The 20,312-nt window shown below is 51.6% G+C and overlaps 1 protein-coding gene across 2 annotated transcripts in view; it reads left to right on the forward strand.

Annotated features, from left to right (window-relative positions):
• Positions 1-20,312, forward strand: part of SLCO2A1 (solute carrier organic anion transporter family member 2A1) — a 78,427-nt gene that overhangs the window by 37,451 nt on the left and 20,664 nt on the right. For both annotated transcript variants that reach the window (XM_082655060.1, XM_082655061.1), the window contains exon 3: positions 4,743-4,905. In XM_082655060.1, coding sequence (XP_082511186.1) covers positions 4,743-4,905 — 163 coding nt within the window. The remainder of the gene's footprint in view (positions 1-4,742; positions 4,906-20,312) is intronic.

Raw genomic sequence — 20,312 nt, forward strand, 5'->3', positions numbered from 1 at the left:
CTGAATCCTTCTCAACACAGTGTTCTAGGCACATCTACTAATCAATATCAGAGCTGGTGTGTAGGCTAATCCTCTCTTCCACTATGGCTCACATGATAGTTGAATCTATGATCTTTGATGGTTAAATTTTCATTTTTATTTTTCCCATGCTTGGAACAAAGATGTGGGCCCAGGAACAACTGGATTTTTCAAGGGTCAGGGAGTAGCTAGCTGGGACATGTGAGACTGTGTGTGTATCCGTGTGTCTGTGGCAGGAGACTGATTAGGCAAATAAGGGGCAAAATATTTCCCCAGGTTATAGTTCAATAAAAAATGAAAATAATTCACCCATTAAATTTTCTCTTTTCTAAACTTAGATGAGCTTTTCAACAGTCAGGTTTTAGAACATGCCTATGGGCATGGTTTGAGGCAAACATCATAAGAAAGTTAATTCCTTGAACCTAACAATCTTGTGTGTGTGCTTAGTGGGAAAATGTGTGTCTGTGTGTATATCTGTTTCTCTGTGTGTCTCAGTATTTGTGCGTGTCTGTGTGCATGACTATATGTGTGTATCTGTGATCTGAGACTGTGTGTGTATCCGTGTGTCTGTCTGTCTGTATTTCTGTATCTGTGTGCGTCTGTGTGTGTATCTGTGTGTGTGTGTGTATCTCTGTGTGTGTGTGTGTGTGTGTATCTGTGTGCGTCTGTGTGTGTATCTGTGTGTGTGTGTGTGTGTGTGTGTATCTGTGTGTGTTGAGGGGGAGTGGATGGGTGATTGTGTGGAGGAGAGGAACTCAGCCAAAGGGCTTTCTACAATCCCGTTGATTCTGACCGAAGCGTTTAGAAACAGACTGAGTAAGAAAGTAGGAGTCTTACCGGAAGAGCAGAGAGCAGCCAAATCAGAGGGGGCTTCATGTTCAAGCTCGAGGCTCCCAGCTTTTGGGGGGGTCAGTAGGGGACTGGCCTGGCTTCTTGAGCAGAGCCAGGCCCGGGTGCACAGTCTCGTGAAGAGGAACCCTCTGGAAGAGATGCCTGGTAGACACTTGAGTTGAGGGACAGTGTATTCCGAAGTCAGATGGCTGGGCGGCTGTCACAACCAGGCCTGAGCGGCTGGGGGAGAAGAGGACCCCGGCAGTGCTGCAAAGGAAGAAAAGGCAGGATTTGGCAGCACCGCAGACCACAAGGCGGCTGCCTATCAGAAGCCTGAGGGGTGTGAGAAAAGAACCAGGCCTGGTGGAGGGGAAGGCGAGCCCATCTGGATGCCTGGAGTGTGCAGCCAGCTTCCAGGAGACGGGAGCCTTCACGCTGGACCCAGTCTCGCTGAGGTTCAGAGGATGAGGAGAAGGGGAGACCAGGGCTGGGTGTAACAAGCCAGCGGCAGGAGGAGGGCTTGGCCGGCAGGGAAGACGTGGGGCATCCAGCCCGGTGAAGTAGCGGCTTCCCTGGCCCACCCACGGCCAGGGCTGAGCAGATGCAGTCAGCCACCCTTAATGCCCCCCATCAGTTTGCCCTGGGCCCCTTTGGTTTGAGGCATGGGCAGGGATGTGTTACAAATGGGCTGTGTGATAACCTTCAGATGCTCTAACACGAAGTCCACAGAGTTGTTTTAGGGGCCATTTCCGGGCCGAGGGGCTGAGGCCCAGGCTGCAGAGGCCCTATTCTCCTCAGCTAGAACAGCTCTTCTTTTTTTTTTAATATTAGGGAAAATAATTTTTTTCAAAGGAAAGCCACAGCTGAAGGAAAGTTTGGGAACCAAGGTCTTAAGCCAGCATCAGCCGTAACAGCTGTAGAGGCCCAGCTTCCTTCCTAGAAGCCAGCCCAGGCCCTGGGGGGAGCGCAGGAAGGGCCGCTCCAGGTGGATGGGGTGGGACACCCCCCAATCCTTCCTCCCTTCGGGGCCCTCTCCCGTCCCTCTCCCAGACCTTTTCAAGTCAGCCTCAGTTAGCTTAGCTGATATGGTCTGACATTTACAATCATTTCATGCAAAATGATGGGGAAACAAAAACGGAATGAAATCTAGGAAGCATAAGGATAAAGCTTTGTTTCCAGGTGCTGGTTTCAGAATGTCCTAGAACCACGTCTTTCCCGATCAGACTAGGCTGCCTCCTCACCCACCTTCACATCCCCTTTCTCTGTGTGTCATAAACCATTCTTACTCTTGGCCACACAGGAGGGGTCTCTGGGCAATCGTGTCCTCTTCTTGAAAAAACTTACCATTTACACCAGCTATGTGTCAGACACCATTCTAGGTGCTGGGGAGACAGGAATGGACAGACAAAAATCTCTGCTCATATATATCATTCTACTGATAAATATGACATTTATTTATAGAAATAAATAAAACATGGTGGATCAGATTAGAGTAAATGCTATGAAGAAAAATAAAATCGTGGAGGGGCACGGTGGTTACATTTTAAATAACTTTATTCTTTAAATTATATTTAAATTATAAATATATTTTAATATATTATAATTTATTTCTGTTAATTATTACAAATATAAGTTATATTTAAAATAACTCCTTTTTAATTAAGATATCATGGATATTTAACTTTATATTAGCTGTCCAGTTGTACGACATAATGGTTCAAGATAAGTATATATTGCAAAACGATCACCACAGTGTCTAGCTAACAACCAGTACCTCACATGGTTCAAGTTTTTTTCTTGTGATGAGAACTTGCAAGATCTATTCTCTTAGCAACTTTCAAATATACAGCACAGGGTTATTAACTATAGTCGCCATGCTGTATGTGACATCCCAGGACCTGTTTATTTTATAACTGGAAGTGTGTACTTTTGACGCCCTTCACCCATTTCACCCACCCGACCCCCTTCTTTTTCAGAGAAGGCCTTAATGAGAAGGTTCGACCTGAGCAGAGATCTAAAGTAGGGCTCGTTGAGAAGGGAGCCCCCCGCAGACATGTAAGATGAGGGAGCAGCAAGAGGCAGAGTGGCTGGGGTGGAGGAAGTGGGGGGGACAGAAGGAGAGCAGGTCGGAGCAGTGAAGGGGAAGGGGACAGGCTCCTCAGGGCTTCAGAGGCTCTGGGACTGACTTTGTTTTTGTTCCCGTATCGGATTTGGGCAGAGGGAACACGGTCTGACATTTCAGCAGGACCACTCTGGCCGCTAGGAGGAGAATAGAGGGCTCTGAGGCAAGAGTGGCGGTGGGTAGAAGGCAAAGCTCAGAAGGGTGCCATGGTGGCTGAGACCAGGTGGTAGTGGTGGAGGTGGTGAGAAGTGGTTGGCTTCCATTGAGGGCCCGGCCAATGGGATTTGCTGGTGGTTGGATGTCGGTGTGAAAGGGCAGTCGAGGATGATGCGCAGACGTTTTGCTTGAGCCACTCATAGGGTGAGGTGCTGTCTACTGAGAGGAGGAGGACTGGGGAGGGGGGCACCAGATTTTGGGTGGAAGGTGAGGAATGAGCTCTGGGATGCGCCGGGCCTGTGGGAATCAGAAGCGCATACAGAACAAGGAAAGCCGTAGGACTGGCTGAGCTCCCAAGACAAGAGCAGAGGTATGGGGACTGAGCTCTGAGAGTTGAGAGATCAGGGAGGCGAAGAGGAGCCAGCCAAGAAGACTGAGAAGGAGCAACCAGGGGCAGCAAACTAGGAGAACATGATGTCATGGAAACTTAGCGAAAGGAGTGTTTCAGGAAGGCAGAAACAGTCAACTGAATCAAATGGTGCTGAGAGATCAAGTGAGAAGAGAACTGAGAATTGGCCAGCGGACTTGGCAATGAGGAGGTCATTGACAATCTTGGCAAGAGCCACATACCAAGACTCTGGTCCCTATTTCCCGAGACAGGGACACCTGCTTTAACAGCCGGAAGGAGACTGTGGTGTGGACAGGGTAGGGGTTATGAGTGCTGACATCCAGGGCTCCTCTGGTTCAGGTGGACTCACCTTCTGGGGCAGAGGACCATCTCTTTGGATGGAGTCGAGGTCAGAAGATCTGCCAGCACCCGTTTTACCATTTAAGACCCTGCTCCCCAAGCTGGGGCCTTCAGTTCCCCTCTTTGGCTCTGGGTGGGGCTCAGAGAGCACACTTTCCAGGGAGCACCAGGAACATGAGTTACTGGTGTTTCCACCCGGGAAGGGACTTAGGGCGCTTTAGCCCTCATCCCTCATTCACAGAGGTGGAAGCCAACCCAGGGAGGGCCAGAGCCGATTAGGAGCAGAGCTGCTGGGGCAGAAACTCACTTCTCCAAGGGGCAGTAGACCACTGTAGTTAAGGCAGGGCCCTTTAAACTCAGGCAGTCCTTGTTTGAGCCGCCTCCTGACCTCATGGACATGGCAAGTTACTTAATATTCTGAGCCCCAATTGTGTCGTCTGCAAACATGCGACTTGTTGCATGATGAAATGAGATAGTGAAGGTTGCTTGGTGGTTATTCTGACTATGAACTCAGTCCTTAGGGAGTTTAGTTAGGGAACACGTACTGTTCCTAGGAGCCAGCCAGAATAGGAAGCTTTCTTGAATTTGGCCCCCAAAGCTTTGGTCCTAATGGTTGAGCTTCCCATGGTCTCTAGATACTTCTCTTGGTCTGGTCTAGAAGGCTGAGGCTGGGAAGGGTTTCTGACAACAGGGGAAAGCTGAAACTGCATGCTTGGCCCTCCCGGCAAAGCTGGCACCACAGCTCTGCCTGGGCCCTTGGGCGACACCAGGCAGCTTCTTGCCTCTCTGCTGTGACGGTCAGGTCCACTCTGTGGGTGGGTGAAGACAGAGCCTCTGGTCTCACTGGCTCCTCTGCTCTCTCTGCAGATCAGCAACGCCATCCTCATCATCTTTGTCAGCTACTTTGGCAGCCGGGTGCACCGTCCGCGTCTGATCGGCATGGGGGGTCTCCTCCTGGCTTCGGGGGCCTTTGTCCTCACCCTCCCACACTTCCTCTCAGAACCTTACCAATACACCGTGACCAGCATGGGTAAGTGGCCTCCCACTCTTGCTTCAAGGGGATGAGGGTACATGATTCTGTAGGTTCTGACTTTCAGATACGCTCTGGGGAGAAAAGCTGAAGAAACTTTCTGTTGGGAGAGGACAGCATAGCCCAGAGTGGTATCCATTGCCCCAGAAGCACCCCAACCAACTTTGTGAGACTCTGGCTCAATCCTCCTGTGCTTTTGGTGGGATCCTGGGATGTTTGGATGCCCAGCATACTCTCCCATCTTCCATGTTATTGTTGACTATATTTTAGCTCTGCCTGTCTTTACCCTCCTCCCAGTGGTTATTATTAATACAGTTGTTATTTATAAATAGTTCAGTACTTATTTATATTTACCCACAAGTTTACTGGTTTCTTTGCTCACCGTTGCTTCTTGCATTTCACCCACCTTTGTTGATTTAACTTCCTTTTTCCTGAAGTACATCCTTTAGCATTATTTTCAAATAGGTTTTCAAATCTATCTGCCCTATTTTCATGGTTTCTTGGTATTTCCTTATGATTTCTATTTTCATTTTAGTTTCTTCAACTATTTTAAATGTATTTATTTTATAGTCCTTTTTGGATTGTTTTATTAGCGCAAATTTTGAGATTGCTCATCCTCCCACATTCTGTGTCTGCCTGCTCTTGTTTATGGTGGAGTGTTTCCTTTATGTTCTGTAATGTTTGATGGTGTGGTCATTGGCAGTGGGATTTTTTTTCCCCCTGTGGAAATTTTGTGTGGTCTGGGTAGGAAATAGCCCCAAGGGTGGTTTTGTATTTGCATTTACTTGGCACCCTGGGAACATCACTGCTTTGGAGCCAATTTTATGATAATGTATTGGCGTGGGATCAATTTGTACTTGTTTTAAGGGATATGGTATGTGGCAGTGGTTTTGTGAGGAGCAGCAAGTGAGAGGCCCAGCCCCTAAATGCTTATTGTCGGTCTGCTATATTGGAGTTGAAGATGTCTGAGGATAGCCGGGCCACCCGGGGATGCGCGGAGGGGTAGCTGATTCCTGTTCGCTTAAATACCAGGCTTGTTTTTAGTCATATATGCAGATCAGATCCAAGAGGGGAGTCACTTAGAATGCCAAACAGGAATGCTTTATAGGCTGTGAGACCTACAGTGGGGAGGTGGGTAGCTGGAATGGAAAAAGAATGGAGGAACAGTGATGTGTAATGATGAAATGTTTGTTGGGTTGGGAATCTTTTCCCCACCTCCCTTGTAATCACCAGTAGACTGATCACTGATGATTACCATAAATTCACTGTGGCCTTGGATCTATTTGGACTCTTTAAGCCTGAGTCTTGCTTCAAATAGGCCCAGGAGGAAGACAGACCCAAGCTTAGGGGTCTAAGCTCTTTCTCCCCCTCGGTCTAGACAAGGGGTCTGAGGCCAGCTCTGAAGGAGAGTCAGGAGTTGCTGGCCACCTCAGAGAGCCATGTGCCAAGCCTGCTCCAGACACATGGTCCCTGCCCTTCCCCGTCAGCATGAAGACTGGGCTAATGAAACCAGCAAGGGAACCTGGGGTGCTGGGGCCAGGCTTCGGGGAGGGCATCCTGCTAGGCGCCACACACCATGGCCTGCTTAGCCTGGGGGCTGGCTCCCCCAGCCTGGGCCAAATACCAGGGGCATTTGCATCACGCAGAGCAGCCACCACAGAGCGTGGCTGGAGACCTGCGGGCCTCTGAAAGCAATCACTCTGCTCCTTGTTAGGGATGGGCGGGCGTCTTGGGTCCTTTCCACCACCATCCTCCCTGCTCTGAGGCACACTCTCTGCCTCAGTGCTCTTAGCCCACCTCCACTGAGAGAGGGAAGAAGGGGACTGTGAGAGGGACCACAGCGCGCCTGCCAGCCTGCAGGGAGGAATCGCTGTCCAGGAGCGTGAGCTTTGTTGTTTGTGTAAATTCTATTTGCAACGATAGGACACAGTCTCCTTTACGCTGGCTGGAATCAGAGCAGCAGCTGCAAGTGCTCAGGGCTGGGCTACCTTCAGGGCATCTTCCCAGTGCCAGGGGGTTGGGATAAGGAGGACTTTGGCCCAGGAGCCACATCCTTGGGATCTAGCTGGAGCTGTGGGTGCCCGTACAGCGGGGGCATGTGCTATGCTAATATGTGCAAACAAAAATATTCATAAAATCTCACTTCGTGGGAAAAGTTTGAAATACGACTCTTACTTCAAATGTATTCCTATGGGAACTTCAGTTTTAAATTATGCAGGGCCATCAGGCACACACAAATCTCATTAAACGCGCCACCCTGAATCATGTCATGAATCTGGACGGTCCGGGATCTGAAGCTGGACTTTGAAACCCCCTAACAGCATGGCCTTGGGCCACTTCCTCCGCAGCTGAGTCTCAGTTCCTACCTGTATAAAATGGACCCTCCCCCGCAGGGCTGCGAAGGCCGAAGGATGCATGCTCTGAATTTAGCCAAGGGGCTGGCACATGCGGTAACCACTAAGCGGCGGCTTTTATAACAAGCGGTGCTGGGAACAATACGTGTAATATGCTGGATAACTAGGGTCCCAAATGAGGAAGCGCCTGCTTCTTCTGGAGAGTCTGACAGCTCACAGCCAACGCGCTGGGCGTCCTGCGGGCATCTGAAGGCAGCTTCTCCCTGGTCCTCACTGTATGGCTGTCCTCTGCTCTAGCCGGAGCGGGGCCCCTTCCTTGGTGTAGTCCTTGCTGCGCCTTTACGTGTGAGGCATAGGATTTCTCTTGGTTGAAGCGTAGGCTGCTGTTCTGCTCTATTCCCAGACCCTTCAGTGGGAGTCACCTGGTATGCTGGGTAGAGAGAGCATAGACATTCAGATCCCAGCTCAGCCATTTAGGTGCTAAGTCTGCTGAGGCAAGCTGCTGTTCATCTTTCTGAACCTCAGTTTCTTCATCTGTAAAGTGGGAACAATAACACCTCCACTTTCAGTGTGTTCCGAGGGCAAAATTAAAACTACATAGTATAGGTAAAGTGCTTCGCCCGTGTTAGCTGTTCAGCACATTTCTCTTTGCCTGCCCTTGATGTGGTATTTGAAATCTCTTCCTCATGAGCAATGACCCCCAGACCTATTATCATGTGTTGACGGCTGATTCTTTCCCCTTGGAGCAAAGCTGCTCCAGAAATGAACGTGGGAAATGAAAAGTAACTCTGTATTTCAGGGAAAAAAATTAAAGAGGAGCTGAATACTGTGGGAATCACAGAGACCTTTAACAACTCATGGCTAATTTTAAAAAGGCCATGCAGACATTTATGAATGTTTAGATTTTCTAAATGTCAGTGGGGTCTGGAAATACGCCTGGCGCCTTTCGAGAAAAGCCTAGCCACCAAGCCAGAGCCTCTAAGACCACTTCTGGAAGGCTCAGAGAGGTTTGGATAGGGGGGAAACAGGCCAACCCGAGACCAGTTCTCCCGGGAGACAAGAGCAGGGGCTTCGGAAACAAGTGTCTGGTAGGAGTAGGTGTAACCTGTGAGAGGTCCTGAGCCAAGTCCAGAGGGAAGTCAGCCCCACCCAGACGATGGATGCACACAGGAGGGGCTTCCTGTGGGAGGAGCAGGGCAGGGGGGAGTCTGATGTATTTTTGGAGCAGTCAAAAAAAGAAAGGGAAGAGTGGCTTTCCAGTCCTCTGCTCATGAAGTTGCCAGTCCCTCACGCACTTCCGTTCATCAGAGGCGTCCCTGGGCAGGAGGGTGGTGGGCAGGCCTGGGGACGGGAGCCTCGGGCTCCTGAGTGACGGCGCCCCTTCCTCGGTGGAGGACACGCCGGCCTGGAGCAGAACCCCAGTGCCACGCAGGGTCCTTCCACTGGGGGAGCCGCTCAGGGGCCCTGAGCTCAGGGCAGTTCAGCGGGGAGCACCCAGCCGTGGTGCCAGAGGGACCTGCTGGGAACTGTGGGGGAAGGGAGTGTGTCTGCGGGGGAAGTGTGAGTGTGTGTGAGGGAGGCGTTCCTCTGTGAGGAGGTGGCCAGCAGTGGAGGGGGGGGGTGGAAGGTGTGGGGTCTGCGTGGGTGTGGAGGTGGAGGCGGGGACGGACGAGGGGGCAGCAGGGCCGCTGTTAGGGTGGAGGTGCCTAGGGAGGCGGGGGGAGCATGGGTGTGCTGGGGGCGGAGAGTGGGTGGACGGTCGAGCAGGAGGTGCATGGCCCTGCCAGCTGGATCTGTTTAACCTGAAAAGGGGGGGGAAAGCAGCAGGGGGGGGTGCGTCACAAAACACATGGGTATTATCAAGTCAACTGAGAGGGAAACAGCCCTGAACGGATGAGCACAGCTAAGCTAACGAGACTGATGTGGGACACATTTTCAACACACAGTATAGGAAAGAAGAGAAACGCGTGTGGAGAAATGACAGCAGACACCAGGCTGCTGTGTTGCGTGTCAGGGGAAGGCCGGGGAAGGAGCTGGGGCCGCGGAGAACGGGCATCTCCAAGGCATGGCCCCAGCGGCTGACCTGAGAGCGTTTGCCTGTCAGGCTCTCTTAACGTTTGTCTTGTGGGAGAGTCACGACCCACCCTGGCTGGCCTGGAGGCGGGATCCCTTGTTCTGGGTCTCCAGCCCTGGCCCCAGGAGAGACCTGGGGGTGACTCCCCCTCCCCTGGAGGCTTGTTCCTCACTTCCCTTGCTCAGGGGTGAGGCTGGGGGCTGCAGGCCTGCTCCATGTCTGGTGAGGAGAGGAGGGACGCCTAGGGGCCAGGCTGCGTCCTGTGTCCTGCTCCTCTGGGGAGAGCGGCGTCCCAGGGACCCCTGGTGGACTGTGTGTCCTGGGCCCACCCAAGGCAGCAGGGAGGGTCTCCTGGGGAGAGTCATCAGCCAGGGTGGAAAAGGAAGGCTGGTTACTATTCCAGTGGCTATGGTTGCCCCAGGAAAACAGTCAGGGGGTCGGGGATAGCCCCACAGAAGCAGGGTGCCAGCCCCTGTCCCCTGGGGCACTGTGGTTTGAAGAAACCATTGATGCCTCCTGCCTGAGGCCTTGGGCCCCCAAGGACCCCCAGAGTTCACAGGGAGCAGCTTCTGCTCTTCTTGCCACACTCGAGGCTGCTGTGCCCAGACACCTCCTGTGGCCCAAAGGCTTGACTAGGGAACCAGCAGGCACATTCGGGCAGCGAGCGACCCACACCATGAGGCAGGAAACCAGCAGAAGCAGTTTCTTTCTCTCAGGAACAAAAGGACTTTTGAGGATTCAGAGCTTGGATTGGCCACCGTCACGGGATGTGAGGCTCAGAGATCTAAAGGGGGAGACGGCAAAGATAAGTCAGGTATTTGGAGGCGGGGAGGTCATGGAAGTGGAGCCCCGTGTTGGGATTCGTGGCCCTGTAGAAGAGGCCAGAGAGCTGTCTGCACCCGTGAGGGTGCAGCGGGAAGTCAGCAGTCTGGCTCTCACCAGAGCCCCACCAGGCTGGCACCCCGATTTTGGACTTCCTGCCTCCAGAACTGTGAGAAATAATTCCGCTGTGTGTGAGCCTCCCAGGCTATGATTCTTTGGTACAGCAGCCGCAGCTGACTCCAGAAGATTCAGTCCCTTTGGCTGGAGCCCCTCCTCGTAGCCTGGGATCTCATTTTGAATTTTCAGCCTTTGGACTGTCTTATTTGCCATTGCCACCGGCTTCACACCATTCATCATGTCCTTCACAAATCTGTCAGCTGCTCTCAGCTGTCCCCAGGTCCGGGACAGCGGTGCTGCGTGGTGTCTCCCAGGTCACACTGGCCCATCCACGCCTGCATTGGGCACGCCTTGAGCAGTTCTCCCTCGAGGACTCAACCGCGTGTCCACCTCTGGTCTGGATATCTGTCAGGATATCATGACAGGCTTTGTCAGAAGGCTTCCTCCACTCAAGTAACACCGTGTTCTGGCTTCCTGCCAGTCTGGGAGCCCCATTAACAAAGGAAATGAGCTTGGCTTGGCAGGACTGACTCTTGATGAACTCATGTTGGCTCAGCTAATCCCCTTTTTTTTATTTCCCCCTTCAAATTGCTCCTCATTAGCCTGTTAATAAATCTGTGAACAATAAGTTCTGCTTCACTCCCAACTGGGGGGTGCACATTCTGTTTGAATAGTAAAATTAAATGGCTCTGAGCTGCCATCCTGTTGCCTCGGGTGTGTCTTGCTTCCCTCCTATCCACTAAGAAACAGTGTTGATGATGAGCTGAGCTGGGTGATGCCTCTTTCCGAGGCCTGGTGGCAGTTCCTCAGGGGCGGGCGTGTGTGCGGGGAGGGGGGTAGGGTGGGGCTGAGGCAAGCCCCTTGCCAGCAGCGTGGTGCCCAGCCTGTCACACAGCGCACAGTGGACCTGCCCTCTCATACCCAGCTCACTGGTCACATGGCCTCCTCAATACAAGTAGGCATTTCCCCAAGGCCCCTCTGGTGCCAGGGTGGCGGTGCGGAAGGGGCGTCCAGCCTCAGTCTCAGTCTCGGAAAGTCAGTCTTGAGATCAGAGCAGGGGATCCCTCTTCTTCCACTCACCTAAGCTCACTCTTTTCCTGCATGGATGTGAATCCTTGCAAACAACCCACTTGCCCTCAACCCCTCTATTACATCCATCCGTTGCTAGTGACCAGCGCTGATCTTACTTATCTCTAAGTTTCTGGATCCAGTCCCCAAGTCCTTAAAAACCTGGGCCATAATGCCTGTCTCCAGGGTTCTGCCATCTCCCTCATCTGTTTAAATCACTATATCCCAGGTTATGACATTGTTATTCATTTTCATCTGAATAAGAATGTTACAAGGTAGGTATGATTATCTGTATCTGTTTTGGAGATGAAGAGACTAAGATTCTGAGAGTTCCCTGACCGGTGAGCAGTGGAACCAAGATTTGAATCCGGTCTGTCTGACTTCAAAATATGAATTCCTTGCACTGCTCCACCAGCTGTCAACCCCCAGCTAGTGCAGAAGGATATGCTCTCCTAGTTTCCCAAAATAAAAGTCAGAATGCACGTGCCCATAGAAATCATTTTCTAAGTGGAGGCTTAGTCTGGTTGGAAGAGAACACATGTTATCACAGGGGCACGATGGACTGACAAGGCTTTGTGAACTCCATGGAGACCCAATCACTTCTGATATGAAAACAGGTCACTTTATAAATGACTTTGAGATCTCAATCATGGGTAAGTTCGGGACAGCCTGTTCCAGGCCTGCCGGTGGGCGTGGCCAGAATTTCGGGAAGAACTGTTGAGTGGCCGAATTTGGGAGGATGAGGAAATAGGTCTTTCAGAGTGGAACATTCTGAATGAGGTTCCAGGAGTTTGCTGATAGCTCGAGGCTTGGCATTTTGGCCACGCTTCCAGAATACTCTCTGGAAACACCGCTGCCTTTCTCTATTGTTCTCTATGGGTCGCTTCTGAGGTTTGGGCCTTGCTAACCTCCTCCTCATTTGGCCCTACTCACTCGCAAACGGTGCCCCCTTCCGAGCAGGGAGGTAATGGGTGGCTCTCAAGGTGCTGCCCTCTTGTTTCCTGGCACAATTCTCCCTTTCCTCTACCAGACAAGAAGCACTACTCAAAGGAAAGCCCACTCGCCACAGCCTTCCTATGTTGCTCAATCCTTCTAGGGTTCTCTCTTGGCCCCAGTGCTGGATCTTTGTGCAGAGACCTCTTATTAGACCCTTGACAGCCCGCTGGCCTCAGCCTGGCCGCACCTGGAACGTGTGTCCTTGAACAATGGAGAGGCCAGGCCTTAGTTTGCCCAGCTTCACCCATCTCCGTGGGTCCCATTCCAAGGAGGTAGCCCTTCCTGCCACCGTGTCCCCACTTTGCAAACCCACGGAGGGGTTCAGAAATAAGAGCTGAAATTCTGCGTATGTAAATTGTGGGATGAGTCAGAGGGTTGACTGGTGTGCATCTGGGCTGGTGGGGGGGTAGCTGGAGGAGGGGAGAGGTCCTGAATTGTTTCTAGTTAGCCCTGTGAAAACTGGCACGGCTAGACCTCTGGTGTCTTGTGGGAAGAAGAATGTGCTCTGACAAACTTGAGCCTTCCAGAAGTGGGCCTCAGGGAAGATGAGAAACAGACTGACAGCCAGTTCAAACATACCCCCCTCCCTCCCTTACCCAGGCCCCTCAAGGCGGAGGCGGGTGGCCCCCGAGTCTGTGGTAGCTGGAAGAAGCAGGCGTTTCTCTGACCATATCACAGGATCTGATGGTGGGCAGGTGGGAGAAGGAGGGTGGTGAGCTTCTCTAAGTCCAAGGAGAGGACTGGGTGCGGGGCCTTTGCTGGAACGTCTGAGGAGCGGGGAGAGGTTGCTCTCTCCTTCACGTGGCCCGAGCTCTTCTGCTCCAGGGAGGAGAGGGGTGGGGTGGGCTGCAGAAAGCTGAGCCCCACAGTTCTGCCAATGGGTCCTGATACAGGTCTTCTCACTCCATCACTGTCTTCTTTTTTTTTTGCGGTACGCGGGCCCCTCACTGTTGTGGCCTCTCCCATTGCAGAGCACAGGCTCCGGACGCGCAGGCTCAGCGGCCATGGCTCACGGGCCCAGCCGCTCCGCGGCACGTGGGATCCTCCTGGACCGGGGCACGAACCCGCGTCCCCTGAATCGGCAGGCGGACTCTCAACCACTGCACCACCAGGGAAGCCCTGTCTTCTTCTTTTTAAGAGAAGAGCCTAATGTTCTAAACTCTAGAAGACTCTATCTTCACCAGAGTGAGCTGGCCACGGCCATCACCGCAGGGAGGCCCAGGCGTGAGTTCCTGGAAAGCTCAGACCTTGTCTCTGACAAACACGTTCACCACAACACAACACGTCAGGGAGCAGCGGGTCCTCCCCACCGCCGTACCCCGCCTCCAGGACGGAGAGCAAGCCGCTGCTTCCCAGGTGGAGGAACTGATCTTTCCCTTTCGCTTGTGTCACAGCCTGGTCTGGGGTGGATTTGGCCCCACTTAGGGCAGGCATAAGGAAAAGAGAGTTTGTTGGGAGATCTTGAATCAATTTGGAATGTAGAATAGCCCAAGAAGATCTCAGTAGACTTGGATTTAATTTGGGGCCAATTGATTAGCTTTTAAAGTACACATTTTAAAAAATTTATTTATTTTAATTAATTTATTTTTGGCCGCGTTGGGTCTTCGTTGCTGCACGTGGGCTTTCTCTAGTTGTGGCGAGTGGGGAGCTAGTCTTCATTGTGGGACGTGGGCTTCTCACTGTGGTGGCTTCTCCTGTTGGAGAGCAAGGGCTGTAGGCGTGCAGGCTTCAGCAGTTGTGGCACGTGGGCTCAGTAGTTGTGGCTCGCGGACTCTAGAGCACAGGCTCAGTAGTTGTGGCACGTGGGCTTAGTAGTTGTGGCTCGTGGGCTCTAGAGCACAGGCTCAGTAGTTTTGGCACACGGTCTTAGTTGCTCTGCGGCATGTGAGATCTTCCCGGACCAGGGCTCGAACCTGTGTCTCCAGCATTGGCAGGCAGATTCTTAAACACTGTGCCACCAGGGAAGTCCCCAAATACACATTTTTAATAAAGGCAGTTAGTTTCTGACATGTAATCTGACGTTCTACAAATTAATGATAACAGTTAAAAGATCCCCAGAGAATTTTGCCTCCTGGACACTTCATTAGGTGAAATTTCATGAGGATTTTTGTGGCATTGGTGCACCATGCAACATGCCATGTAAAGACTTAATAAGCCAGTCAACATTTTTACAATCTTTGATGACCGCTAAATGGCACACAAAAAATAATTTTGCCAGCAACAATGTTCTAATAAATGTGACTTTAGTAAAATAATAAGAATCAGCAAAATCAAGAACTAGAACTCTGAAAAGAAACACTTATTCTCTGGCCCTTTGTTTCTGAGGCTCCTGCTTCTGTACAGCCAGCCTGGCCTTGTGTATCTGACACACCCACTGTGGGCTGAGCATCCCCGTGCTCGCAGCCGTGGAGTAGATCAGCACTCCCTACGTGCCTCTCAGGCAACACGCAGCCTCACCTATTTTACCACCGAAGTAGCTCTTGGCTGGGTCAGTTCTGCTCTTTACACATGGGCCTTAGAAAACTGGTTAATCCCTCCAGTGTGTTAGCTGTACTGCCCCCCCTCCTGATCGTCACCCTCTGGGCTCTCCTTAGGATGTAATCCAGGCCCCTTTGCGGGACACAGCAGCCCTCCAGGAGCAGCTGGGCCTCGCCCTGGTGGTGTTTGCATACCGAGCCCGCTGAACCTCTGAGCTCTCCCCTCCTCAGCACTGCTCTTCTGTCTCTTGCTGATTCTTCTCAGCTCAGAGGCTATTGTCTCTGGGAATCCTTCCCAAACCCTCTCCCCAACAGCACTGGGTTTGGTGCCTCCCCACGTGCTCTCTGGTACGCTGTGGATACCAGGCTGTATTTTTTATTGTGGTAAAATATATATAACATAAAATTTGCTATTTAAACGTGTCCAATTCAGGGCATTAAGTACTTTCACACTGTTGTACGGCCATTGTCACCATCCATCTTCAGAGCTTTTTCATCTTTCCCAATGGAAACTGTGCCCCTTAAACACTAATTCCCTCTTCCCCCTTCCCCCAGCCCCTGCCTGGCAACCACCATTCTGCTTTCTGTCTCTATGAATTTGTCTATTCTAGGTTCCTCATATAAATGGAATCATGCAATGGTTGTACTTTTGTGTCTGACTTGTTTCTGTTAGCATAATATCTTCAAGGTTCATTCATTTTGTATGTAGCATGTGTATTAAGCCTTCCTTTTTAAGGCTCAGTAATATTCCATTGCATGTGTGTATCACATTATGTTTAACCATTCATCTGATGGACATTTGGGTTGTTTCCACCTTTTGGCTATTGTGAATGATCTGGCTATGAACGCCAGTGTACGAATATCTGTTCAAGTCCCGGCTTTGAATTCTTTTGGGTAAATACCCAGGAGTGTACATGCTGGATAATATGGTAGTTCTATGTTTAATTTTTTTTGAAGAGCTTCCATACTGTTTTCCACAGTGGCTGCACTATTTTACATTCTTACCAGCAATGCACAAGGGTTCTAATTTCTCTACATCTTACCCAACACTTGTTTTCTGTTTTTTGAAGGGTTTGAAATGGTATCTCACTGTGGTTTTGATTTGAGCAATATTTTGGCAACATTGCGGTTGCTTCTTTGATGATGTGTGTAGCACAGCAGACAGAAGGCTTTGGAAGGTGTGTCCAGGTGTCTTTTCAGGTCTTAGCATCCCAGCTTTTCCCTGTGAGGCAGGCATCGTCCATGGGAGCTGACGGGCCTGGGTGTGGTCCTTCAGTGGCTGCCCTGGGAGCAGGGGCCAATTCTTTGCACCTCTTTCCCAGTGTGGTCATTTGCCTTTGGGGGATCTTTACTCCACCCTTGCACTTAAGGGAGACCTGGCCCTGCCACCCCATAGCCCACAAGACAACATGTGACAGGGAGCTGCTGTCACACCTAGACAGAGACAGGCAGCTCAGCCAAACACATTTGCAAGTGACAGCAGCCCACGGTTTTAGGGAACTCCAAACTGTGCTCGTTTCCTCATACAAAATCTACTCGAAATTTGTTTGAATCTTCTGAAAAGAAATGCCCATTTGAGAACTTGCCCATTTGAGCAGCTTTTTAATTTACGAGCCCTTTGGATGTGTGTCACCTCAGTCAAAGTTGGCGGAGGGAGGTGAGCAGGGCGAGTGGCCAACCGTTTGAGTGACCACACAGCTGCACCTGGCCAGTTGGTAGCACGGGTCAGAGGGTGGCCAGGGCCAGGCAACCAGCTTTGCCCTCATTCCTGAACCTGCCCATATGGTCTTGAGAAGGGAAGTGGGGTCTTTTTCTAAAGACTAGCACAGCCCACAGCGTGTAAACGCTCACCCGCTGGGGTGTCCGTGTGGCTGCTGCACTGAGGGCACGGAGTGTGCTGTGAGCCTGGCCCTCCGGCTACCGCTCACCCTCTGCAGTGCATGGCCCCTTCCCCAGAATCCTCTGAGGTCTCTCAAAGTCAAGGTCACTGATGTGAGGAGTCAGATCCAGGACTAGAACCCAGGTCCCAGGCTCCCAGTCCAACCGCTCCAACATCTATGGGCCTTGCCAGCCCACAGCCACCTGGGCCTCCCCCGGGGATGGGCGTGAGTCTGCCAGCACCACAGCCCCGTCTCTGAGTGTTGGACATGGGGCAGTGTTGGTGGGAGGGTTCCTGAGTGTGGTGAGGAGTGGCTCTTTCTCAGCAGGAACATTTCACAGCTTTGTGCTTCCAGACTAAAGTGACGATCCTGAGAATCAGGCCCTTGCAGCATCACTGAGGCACACCAGCCTTCCTACAAAGGGGTAGGCACAGCCATCAGCCATGCTGACTAACCAGCGGGCCCAACTTTTCATGCCTGCTCCCCTTTCTGGAACCATAGCCTTCTAGCACTTTAATGACCCATGGGGACTCTCCCTATCCGGCCACCTTATGGTCTCTGCCTAAAGGGAAACTGAGGCTCAGAGAGGTTCAGAAACTTGCTCAAGATCACACAGCTACCTGGGGCTAAAACCAATTTTTCTTTCTTTAAAAAAAAAACCTCTATTGAGATATGATTGACATGTAAAAAGCTGTACATAGTAATGTATAAAACTTAATGAATTTGAGGATGAATATACCCATGAAACCGTCACCACCATCAAAGCCACAGACATATCCATCACGTCCCAAAGTTTCCTCCTGCCCCGTTATTACTGTTGTGTGTGTGTGTGTTAAGAACACTTAAGTTCTACCCTCTTAGTAAATTTTGAGTATACAGTGCAGTATTGTTATCTAGAGGCGCTATGCTGTCTAGTAGATCTCCAGAACTTATCTGACATAACTGAAACCTTATACCCTTGACCATCACCTCCCCATTTACCCCTCCCCCAAGCCCCCGGCGATCACCATTCTACTCTCTGCTTCTTTGTGTTTGACTGTTTTAGATTCCACATATAAGTGAGATCATACAGTATTTGTCTTTCTGTGTCTGGCTTATTTCACCAAAGCCAATTTCTTGACTCTTTATACCATGTGTTTGTTTCGTCTCTTTGTCTCGGATTTCAGCAAAACTCCCAGCAGCCAGCCCCTTTCCAGGATACCTCTACCTGGGAGGAAGTTCCCAGCCGCTTACAGAGGTCAGAGGGCTCACGTGTTTGAATGTAACTAGGGATGGGTAGAGGAATCTCCCCAGGCCTGGCTCCTCCATCCCTGAAAAATGTGTGTTGTGTCTTTTCAAAACTGCCATTTCAGATTTGATTTCATTCAGGACTTTGAGTCAGGCACATATGGGTTCAAATACCAGCTCTGCCCCAGATCAGCCACTTATGTGGGCCAATAACCCCTGTGAACAGGACAAAATGTACGTCACAGCCTTGGCAGTGTCTGCCTGTGCAGTAAATAGAAGCTTAAAAATTCTGGCGCTGGAACTTGGATCTCTACAGTAAAGCGTGTAAGTCAGAGAAAGGCCCAATACACAAGCAAGGAGAGGCGTCAGGGAAGGTGGGGTGGGCAGAGAAACTCAGCCCTAGTGTGATGGGCCTGACTTTTGCAGGCCTAGGGCAATGGCTGTGGAACAAAGAAATAAGAAGTGGGAGAGACATTGTTACATTTTGGCTATATATTTTTATGAAAAAAAAATATTTTTAATTTAAAAGCTTTCACTGTTGCTTTATTTCAAAAGTATCTTGTGTTCATTATAGAAAAATTAGAAAGTACACTGAGTCAAGCACACACACACACAAAGATCATCACAATCCCATCACCCTGAGAGAACCACGGTCTTCCAGAGTTTTTCTCTGCATATTCCATTAGGCCGCATACATTTTATAAATTACGGATCATATTCTTCTCCAAACTACTAGTTTTTGTTTGTTTGTTTGTTTTGCGGTACGCAGGCCTCTCACTGTTGTGGCCTCTCCCGTTGCGGAGCACAGGCTCCGGACGCACAGGCTCAGCGGCCATGGCTCACAGGCCCAGCCGCCCCGCAGCATGTGGGATCTTCCCAGACCGGGGCACGAACCCACGTCCCCTGCATCGGCAGGCGGACTCTCTACCACTGTGCCACCAGGGAAGCCCTACGAGTTATTTTTTGACTCTACAAGATGTTACAGCTGTCTTTGCATGTCAGTAAGGCCACCTCCCCACTCTGATTCTAAGAGTCGCCTCCTATTTACCCATGTGGTTAGACCACTCTCTGTCCAAACCCTGAATTGAAAGGTGGGACAGCGGGTGTGGATTGGGAGGGTGAAGGTACAGAGGGACACTTCCAAATGTCTGGGGCTGGCCGTTGGCCTGGGTGCACACAGCTCCCCTGCACACGGCTGGTGTCAGGTCTGGATGACCTCGACCAGACAGGCGTCTTGGCCCCCTTTGCCAAGGGGCCCCCTGATCGATGGGGGAGCCCCCTAGGCCAGTGGTTTTTAAACATGTCCTACATAGGCACTAGTATAGAGGACAGGAGATGCTGGGGCCAGGATGGACAAGCATGTGTGTCTGCGGGAGGTGAGGGGACGATAGGAGGGCAGATCCCTCCCCAGCCCCACCGTCCAGGGTAGCCCTGAGCTCAACAGCACTGGGCAGAGTCCAGTGTGATGGACAGATCCCGTCCACGGCCCTCACTTTTCCTCTCTGTGGGACTCTGAGGCCCACCCAGCTCAGAGCTCTGCCACCTCTGGGAGGGCCACAAATGAGAGTGAAACAGAACTCCAAGGAGAGGGATCCGTGATGTTAGCAGTTTCCACTGGCTTCTACAAGGCTGGAAGAGAAGGTATCTCACCGAAAGGAGCCCTCAGGAGCCGTCAAGGCCTCGGAGAGCGGACAGTGCTCTTTGTTTAGTATGAGCCAAATTGGAAACAGTGGCATGGGAGGGGCAGTCCAGCCTGGCCAGGTCCCCAAAGCCATAGGCACTAGTGCCCACAGGCCACACTGAGGCCTCTGGGGCCCTCACAGAAGGTGCAGCCTAGCTCCTGTGGGTGCAGCCCCGCCCCCCATCTGTAATAGGGGGTTTTAAACCAGAGGGTCTCAAAGTCCCTTCAGCTTCCCAGGTTCTTGATCCTTGGGAGCTGCCAGGTTGGGTAAGCACGTTCAATGCCTTTGACAACAGGGCTCTTTAGCGTGACCCAATGCCGGGTTCATCTAGGAGTGAGGGCTCTGGGGGTCATGACCCCCGGCAAGCATCCCAGGCTGGGGGTGACACCATCTTCTGTGGGACAGAATGACCTCTGTCCTGCTAAAGTGAACCACACCTTGGGGGCCCGAGCCTGAGGCTGCGCACAGGGACGCTGAAGGCCGACAAGCCTGGGTGTTGACCTTGGCTCCCTCTTTCCCAGGGAGGAAGGTACTGATCCCTCCATGCCCAGCCCCCCACCTGTACCCAGAGAGGAGAAGGAATGGACCCCCGGGAGACGAGGATGGCTCTCACACCCGACAAGGGCTGCGCCGCCTCAGGGCAGGGAGCCCACACTCTCCCCTCCTCTCACGTTTGTTTCTGGAGCCGCTCCCAGAAGGCCTGGGAGAAA

Source organism: Grampus griseus (genome assembly GCF_964374135.1).
Source record: "Grampus griseus genome assembly, chromosome: 5".
Classification (NCBI taxonomy): Eukaryota; Metazoa; Chordata; class Mammalia; order Artiodactyla; family Delphinidae; genus Grampus; species Grampus griseus.